We start from the raw sequence: 8896 nt of genomic DNA, 5'->3' as shown, positions 1-8896 counted from the left end.
TATATTTTTTTTTTTTTTTTTTTTTTGCTTATCAAGTAAAGCTTATTAACAATACCATGGATAAATGTGACATGTATTTTCTTTATGTTTTATCTTAAAGCTTCAGTATTTAGTACTTACAAGTGTTCTGTGAACGGAACTACTGCACTTGGCTTAGCATGAAACTCTCCTTTGTCTACTCTCTCATTCCCTCATCAAACCTACAGTATGCACAAGCTCTTAAATACCTCCTAAAATGATTTAAAATAAGCAGTTTGAGTCTCATGTAACCATACTTTTGATATACCCTGGCCTGAAATGAATATTTCTGTGAAGTCAGGGCAACTTTGCAGCTTATTCTGGCTAAGAAACACATGCCACCCAAAGACCTTGTTTGCCTCCTCGTTTCCTCTTTCACACCTGTTAAGCCACGAACTATAGCTAATTTTAAACCTAGTGACTAGCTCATTATAAGTCAAAGTTTGTTTCCTAGCACACTGATGAAAACGTATATCCTGATGCCAAGATGTTGCACAAAGCTGTCAGACTGGAACTGGTGATTTCAGCCAACTTTAGTCATTTTCTATGCAGTAAGTATAAGATGTTCTGTGAATGGTGTAATAATGACAGTGAAAATGACAACTGCCTTACAAACAAATTTTATAATGATCCTTGTCCATTGTGGATCTTCAGTTTTGCTTTGTTGCTAAATTATGAATATTCACCCACACTGACGCACAACAAATTTGGGTGTCGTAGCTTCTGAGACCCATGAAAAAAAAAATTAATAGGCATAAAAATAAATAAATTAAATCATATTTAATTCAGAAGTTATGCCATGTCCTTGGTAGAGGACATAGGGACTCAATCTAAAAATAAAATAAAATAAATAAATAAACATGCATAGGCAAAAACTTTTTTTAATCACTAATACATTTTTAGCTTTTAGGATTTTATTTATTTATTTTTCTTAACTTTGTATAAAGATGAGTTATAACTATGTTATAACAGAATGATTTTATATACTATTTTTCTTTATGCAAAATGTGTAAAATGGCCATAAATGAGTTTTCTGATTATATACAATGTATCTATAAACTAAATCTAATTTGCTAAATAAATCTAAGTAGCGCGGGTTTATTTGTTGCAATAGCCAAAAATACATTGTATGGGTCAAAATGATCAATTTTTCTTTTATGCCAAAAATCATTAGAATATTAAGCAAAGATCATGTTTCTTAAAGACATTTGGTAAATGTTCTACTTTAAATATATCGAAAGTTAATTTTTAATTAGTAAAATGCATTGCTTGGACAACTTTAAAGGCGATTTAGTCAATATTTAGATTTTTTTGCATTCTCAGATTCCAGATTTTCAAATAGTTGTATCTCAGCCAAATATTGTCCTATGCTTATTTATTCCGCTTTCATTTTAATGTATTTTTGTGGCAACATTTAATGGAAAAAGAAGTGTAATAATGGGAGTAATAATTGACAAGATTTTCATAATAATATATAATATTTCATAGCAATATTGAAATATATTTTATTTAATATTATCATATTTCCATAGGAGTGTCAGTAAATTAATATTAGACATTTTTGAAGACCAAGGAGAGGAAGTGGTCATGCTGAAACATCTAAACATTTAGTTATGTCTGAAAAGTGTGAGAGAAATTCACAAAAATATAATGTTCTCACACTGCAAAAAATGCTTTTCTTACTAAATTTTTTTGTCTTGTTTCCAAGCAAAATATCTAAACGTTCAATCAATAAGGATTTTCTAGATAACTAAAAATTATTGTCTTATTTTCAGAAAAACAAGTCAAAATTAAGTGTGTTTTTGCTTAAAAGCAACATAATCTGCCAAATGGGGTAAGAAATATAATCTTGTTTTCTGTTTGAAATAAGAGAAAGAAAGTCCTTCTTGATTTAAGAATTTTTAGATATTTTGGCTGGAAACAAGACAAAATATTTAAATTGGAAAAGCATTTTTTGCAGTGTTCATGTCAGCCAACTACTTTAATGCTTTCCTATGCAGTGTTGGGGAAAGTCACTTTTAAAAGTAATGCATTACAGTATTGCGTTACTCCCTGAAAAAGTAACTAATCACGTTACTTAGTTACTTTTTATAGAAAGTAATACGTTACATTACTTTTGCATTACTTTCAAATATCTGGGCAGGGTTTGCATATTTGTTTTTAATGTAAAAGCCCTTGAAACAAGTAAAATAATCTGCCAAATGGGGTAAGAAATTTAATCTTGTTTTCTGTTTGAAATAAAAAAAAATTCTTACCCCATTCGCAGATTATTTTGATTGTTCTAGGCAAAAACTCACTTAATTTTGACAAAACAATTTTTACTTGTCTAGAAATCAAGTATTTTTAGATATTTTGGAAAAAGAAAAGCATTTTTTGCAGTGCATTTGAGGATGCAGGGTCTCAGGAGGATAGTACACCAAACTTAAACCCAACATAAAAACTGCAAGCAGAAGCGTTTTGAACGTCAAAAATGCAGTTTACCTGTGGAGAGCAGCTGGAGTTCTCACTGTTTGCGCTCTCAGATCTGGACGACAGCATCTTGGGAGGTCGTGGCGGAGGGTCTTTGGGTTTTTTGGGAGGCCGTGGAGGGGGTGTGATGGTAGAAACGGCGTACCTCCTGAGTGTATAGTAACAGTCCTCTGAGATGTCCTCTATGGTTGAACTTCCACTGCATTCTGGACTCTCGCCATCCCAGTGCTGTTTTATGTTGAGGGTCAAGTCTGTGCGATTTACTGGCACCTCCCTGATCTCAGACAGCTCTGTGTTTGAAATGAGGAGGCAAGGGTCAGAGATCTCCTCCTCAATGTGCAGCCCAGGCGCTCCTGCCAAAACGTCCATTTTCAAAGAGAGGTCACGCACTGACACTTTGACGTTGAAGGGCAGCGGGAACCATCGGCATATTTCCGCCATGGTGTATTGACGCTTGTCTTTAACCAGCTCCATGAATCCCCCCTCCAAACACATGGGGAGCCGCACAGCCTCCTTAACCTCCTTCCCATTGCTTTTCTCTGTAACTTTCAGACATTGAAAAGCATCAGCTGCCCTCTTAGTCCCATTGTGCGAAAGCGCACAGCTTTTGCCGCTCGTCACTATAAACTCATCTCCAGCACTAACAGAAGCTAGTCCATTGGACACAGACTCAAACTCCCTGGTGGCGACGACGCGTATCTTTTCGGTCTCGCTGCGTGCCCGCTCCAGATCGTAGGCGGTGGGGAACTGCCGAGGCCGCCGTTTGAAGCGTCCGTTGTAGGACTCCGGAATGAGAAAGTGTCTCGTTGATTCACGACCCATTTCCGAGGCCAGTATTCGTTTTGCATAGAATGCACGATGGATGATCACCTGCTTGGAATGGAAAAGCGTTTCCAGTTCAGGTGAAAGCTTGAAAGGTTTGTCACATGACACCTTGGCCACCACAGGAAAAAACTCTGGAGGCCTCTTGAAAACGTCCATGAGAGAGGAAGGCTGCACAAAGGAGTCACAATCAAACTGTTCGGTGACATCCACCACCTCCACGTCCAAATTTGATGGGATGAGCATAATTTTCTCACTGACTGTGGGAAGAAAGAAAGTTTAAAACCAAAAGACACACACACACACACAATGCAAAAAATGCTTTTCTTAAAAAATATCTAAACATTCTTAAATCAAGAAGGATTTTCTAGACGAGTTAAAATTTATTGTCTTGTTTTCGGAAAAAAAAAAAGTCCAAATTAAGTGTTGTGTTTTTGCTTGAAATAAGCCAAATGCAGGTTCAAAGAGCTCTAAACGATCACAGCCGAGGAAAGAAGGGTCTTATCTAGCAAAACGATGGGTTATTTTCTAAAAAAAAAATACAATTTATATACTTTTAACGTCAAATGCTTCTTGTCTAGCTCAGCAAGATGAGCACTTGAGCTTAAAAAGTATATAAGTTGTAAATGTTTTTAGAAAATAACCGATTGTTTCGCTAGATAAGACCCTTCTTCCTCAGCTGGGATCATTTAGAGCCATTTGAAGCTGCATCTAAACTGCGTTTTATAAGTTCAAACTTAGGCCCCCATAGAAGTCCATTATATGGAGAGAAATCCTGAAATGTTTTCCTCAAAAAACATAATTTCTTTACGACTGAAGAAAGAAAGACATGACAAGGAGGTGAGTACATTATCAGTAATTTTTTGTTCCGAAAGTGAACTACCCCTTTAAATGTGACAGTTTATATGTTTACATGACAGAACTCTTTCTACTTATGTTTCATGAAGTGATTTTCCCAGCTAATTTTTTTTTATTCATCTTCAATGACTGGATCACAGTAGAAACATTTAGCCCTGAAACTTTTTTAAACCTGATAACACTTTGCTATAAGGTTCCTTTATTTGAATGAATGTGTTACATTTAACAATGAGCAATACATTTGTTCAAGCATATTAATCTTTGTAAAAGTTAGTCAACTGTTCATTATTTCATGTTATATGAACAGACGGAACTTTTGATTTCAGTAATGTACGTATCTGTAAATGTTAAAATTAACATCACCTTAGGATAAACACATGCTTTAGAAGTATTTATCAGTGTTAGTTTAGTTCAGTCACTAATTTAATTAAATAATGTTAACAAGTGGACCCTTATTTTAAATTGTCACCAAAATCTTTACATGCCCTTTAAAGAAGATCAATTTACTTGAGAAGTAGAAGGATTTATATTATCTCTTGCTTTCAGAGAATCTAACTAAGATTTATGGTAACAATTTTGATTAAGGAATACTGTTCACTATTAACTAGTTGCTTATTTGCATGTGTATTACTAGTATATTGGCTTTTTTTGTACTCATAAAGCACATATGTGACCCTGGACCACAAAACTAATCGTAAACATTGTAGCATTGTTGTAGCAATAGCCAAAATACATTGCAAGTGTCAAAATGATAAATTTTTCTTTTATGCCAAAAATCATTAGGATATTACGTGCAGATCATGTTCCATGAAGATATTTTATACATTTCCTACTGTAAATATATACAAATCTAATGTTTGATTAGTAATATGCATTGCTAAGAACTAAATTTGGACAACTTTAAAGGCGATTTTCTCAATAAAAGATTTTTTACATTCTCAGATTCCAGATTTTCAGATAGTTTTTTTGTCCTATGCTTATTTATTCAGCTTTCAGATTATTTTTTCCCCCTAAAATGTTCAAAATGGACCATTATGACTGTTTTTTTGGTCCAGGATCGCACATAAATGCTTTATTTTGCATGACCATATTTTAGATCCTCTTAAACCTACCCTATACCTAAACTTGACCACTTACTATTAATAGGAAGCAAATTAGCAGTTTGTTTAGGGAAAACTCTTAGCTAATAGTGAATATGTATTCCATAATCTAAAGTTTACATAACAGACGTGTCACAAAAAATAATAATAAACTGAATTAAAAGTAAAAACATGTATTTTGCTCATACAACTGACAAATAATTTCTTCTTGATATTAACATAAATCTCTTTCAATTTTGTTGAAATTTCTCTGTAAACAAAACTTCAACTTTGGGTCTTTTAAAGGATGTTTAGACCTTTTTTATAGGAAAACCACCAAAAAATATAAATTTGCTGGCAGAAGTTGGGATTTAATCCTGTTAAAAATGCTTTTCTTACTTACATTTTTTTTTGTCTTATTTCCAGCCAAAAAATCAAAAAATTTTCTAGACATGTAAAATTTTCTGAAAAAAAAAAAAAAAAAAAAAATACACACACACACACACACACACACACACACACACACACACACACACACACACACACACACACACACACACACACACACACACACACACACACACACACACACACACACACACAAAAACAAGTCAAAATTAAGTGCCAATGGGGTAAGGAAAATAATCTTATTTCAATCAGAAAACTCGATTATTTTCTCATCCCACTGGCAGATTATTTTGCTTGTGTCAAGCAAAAACTCACTTCTTTTTTTCTGAAAACAATACAATAATTTTTACTTCTAGAAAATCCTTCTTGATTTAAAAATTCTTAGATATTCTGGCTGGAAACAAGACGAAAAATCGAAGAAAAGCATTTTTTGCAGCGTATTAACAACATTAGTGTTCACTGCTGGAATAAGAATGAACTAGAGTCATACTCACGCCTCGTAACAGCCTTTAGTTCATACACAGGAGTCAGTTTCAGCTCTCCAGATACATTCTCCAGCAAATTCGAGTATATGAAGTCCTTCTTGGGCAGAGTTTTGACCTCTATTACAGTCCTCTGTCTGCCTTTGGAGGTCTTCCACTCTGCTATCTCTTTCAGGGTATAAAACTGGTCATCCTGGCACTCTACGAAGTGGCCTTGCTGGGAGAAGCTCAGGCTAAAGCAGAACTTGGGCTCTTTGTGAAGCAGTTCACATTGCACATGTCCACCGCTGTGTTCATGGGTGACGCCAGTGATTCTGAAGATGTCTCCCTCCCGTATGACGCCCTGAGCCAGCTTCATCTCCAAACCACTGAGGAAAACAGGCTGGGAAAGTCTGTGGGAGCTGACCTTCATGGAGTCAGCTATCTCCTGTATGCTTCGGTACGGCTGACTGTCAGCCACTAGTTTGAACAAACCTGTCACAAAGAGTACAAGTGGGACATGACCAATGGAAAAGAAAAAAAAACCACTATATATATCCACTGTCCACTATATCTGACTTTTCCAAGTTAAGATGGAGCTTTTCATCCACAAATTTTGGTTTATGCACCGCAAAAAAATGCAACTGTTAATATACAGCAAATTAGGAGTTTACTAAAGTTATAAATAGTGAGAACTGGTGCCTTAACTAAAACGTGACACAAATATCATTGTCTTGATCCAGATGCACTGTCTTAGGTTCATATTCTAGAAAACAGGACAAAAATACTAAGAAAGAAAATCTTTTTTTTTTTTTGCAGTGTAGTTTTGGTATAAGGTTGGATTAAGGGTCAAGCAAAATAAAACATTAATGTGCTTTAAAAGCACTAATAAACAGCCAATATGCTAGTAATATGCATGCTAATTAATAATGAGAATTGGTCCTTAAAATAAAGTGTTGCCTATATTGTACTAATATAAAGAATGAATATACTTACAATAATTAAGTTAGGAAAAGTACAATTTCACCTTATTTTGTAACGTAATGCATTTTATGTAACAGATCTGGCATGACCAGAAGCAACAGATTATTTTATTTACTTTATTTTATTATATAAAATAAATGAGATAACGGTTATCTGAATTTTATTTGTTTTTGCTTTTAACAATAAATAAATAATCTTGTTTAGCAATTAAAATGACTTAAGATATTATGTCTTGTTTTCTGAAAAAAAAAAAAAAAAATCCAAATTTGGTACATTTTTGCTTAAAACAAGCATTCAAAACATTCACGGACATGTATAATCTACGTAGAATTATCATGGATGAGCAGAAGATGACATTTGCAACACAACTTCCTCCATTTACATCTTTCGGACCCTCAAAGACTGAACGAAATATAAAGCCGACATCTGACACGAATGTGAAAGCAACATATACGCATACTTTAAAATACGCTTTTGTCCTATGTATTTGAAATGGTTTTACATGTGAACTATTTCATTTGAAGCATTTTAGCTTAATCTTTGATCTTTTATGAAGCATTACCAAAACAAGGTTAATGGATTTTGAAGTTAAATCATTAATGAAACAAATGCATGGAACAAAAATAACCGACGACAAAGATAAACTGTAGATTTGAAGCATTTCATCGTTTGTTAAGCATTACCGAAAAAAGGCTAATGAATTTTGAAGTTAATTCATTACCAAAACAAATGCATGTAAAAAAAATAATAATAATTGTAGATATCTATAGCAAAAACCTTTTGAAAGGTGCTTCTCAAATTTCAACAGACACATTTTAACCAACAATAACCAGATCACTTGCTGACCAAAGATACAAATAATTTGCTTTGGAAAGGAAGAAAAACGTGATGTTGAGAAGGGCCCTAAGGTTTAAAATAGCTACTGTGTACTGAAACTCTGGTACCTGGATATTCCACAGGAATTTCAATCTCAGTGTTGCTGGAGGTCTGTGCAGTGAATCTGGTGATGGTGATTTCAATGATTTTCAGCAAATCTCCCGTTGAAAGAGAGCACTCTCTTCCAAACATCTCATACACGCAGCCTGAAAAAGAGCAAATTGTTAGTGTTAAAAAAAGCATTTAAATGCATTACAAACTTTTCAGTATTCCAATCCATTTTGCTTAGATTGCAGTAAAACAATGTCTTCATAGTTCAGCATAAGCTCTGGGGTGCTATTGTGAGCAGTTAAATGACATCACAAAAGACATATTGCAGACTTAAAGGAACTAGAAAAAGATCAGAAAGAAGTGGGTTTCCGCTCGGCATCGTGTGGTTTTTTTATTTATCGAAAATAAATTTGTTTTTCCAACTAATAATTTCAGTACTTTTCTTCTCACATTAGTTGAACCTCTTAAACATTTAAAAATGGTAACAGTTTTATGACATATTTGTAAAAGCAAGCCCATCTTCAAATCTTAAATGCAAATAGTGTTTACAAGCAACAGGATTATATTGCCTAGTTTGCCTTTTAAATAAAACAAAAAAAAAGCAGCAAGGTTATTATTAATTATCATTATTAAAATGTCACTATTTCAACATGCGCTTTCTCTGCGGCAAACCATTTCGCACCTACACCATTAAGCGTACACAAGCGGTTCTAGATTTTACAATGCTTTGAAATGCTTAACTTCAGCTATTATTTGACTTATTTAACTCTTACCTTGAAAATATATTCCTGACTGGATCTGAAGCACTCTGGGGAACATTTTAGGATCCAGAAACTGTGTGAATTCATGAAGTGTCGTAGCCATCTTTTC

At 34.1% G+C, this 8896-nt stretch overlaps 1 protein-coding gene across 1 annotated transcript in view; it reads right to left on the bottom strand.

Moving 5' to 3' along the window:
* themis (thymocyte selection associated) overlaps positions 1 to 8893 on the bottom strand; it is a 14876-nt gene extending 5983 nt beyond the window's left edge. The window contains exons 1-4 of the mRNA XM_073817093.1: positions 8800 to 8893; positions 8044 to 8181; positions 6149 to 6610; positions 2500 to 3569 (exon numbers count right to left, since the gene is read on the bottom strand). Coding sequence (XP_073673194.1) covers positions 2500 to 3569; positions 6149 to 6610; positions 8044 to 8181; positions 8800 to 8890 — 1761 coding nt within the window. The 5' untranslated portion in view covers positions 8891 to 8893. The remainder of the gene's footprint in view (positions 1 to 2499; positions 3570 to 6148; positions 6611 to 8043; positions 8182 to 8799) is intronic.
* Positions 8894 to 8896: the final 3 nt, after the last annotated feature.

The sequence above is a fragment of the Garra rufa genome, chromosome 13 (genome assembly GCF_049309525.1).
Source record: "Garra rufa chromosome 13, GarRuf1.0, whole genome shotgun sequence".
In the NCBI taxonomy this organism is placed as follows: Eukaryota; Metazoa; Chordata; class Actinopteri; order Cypriniformes; family Cyprinidae; genus Garra; species Garra rufa.
The sequence above is the reverse complement of the archived record's forward strand: the minus strand, read 5'-3'. Positions and strand labels throughout refer to the sequence as shown.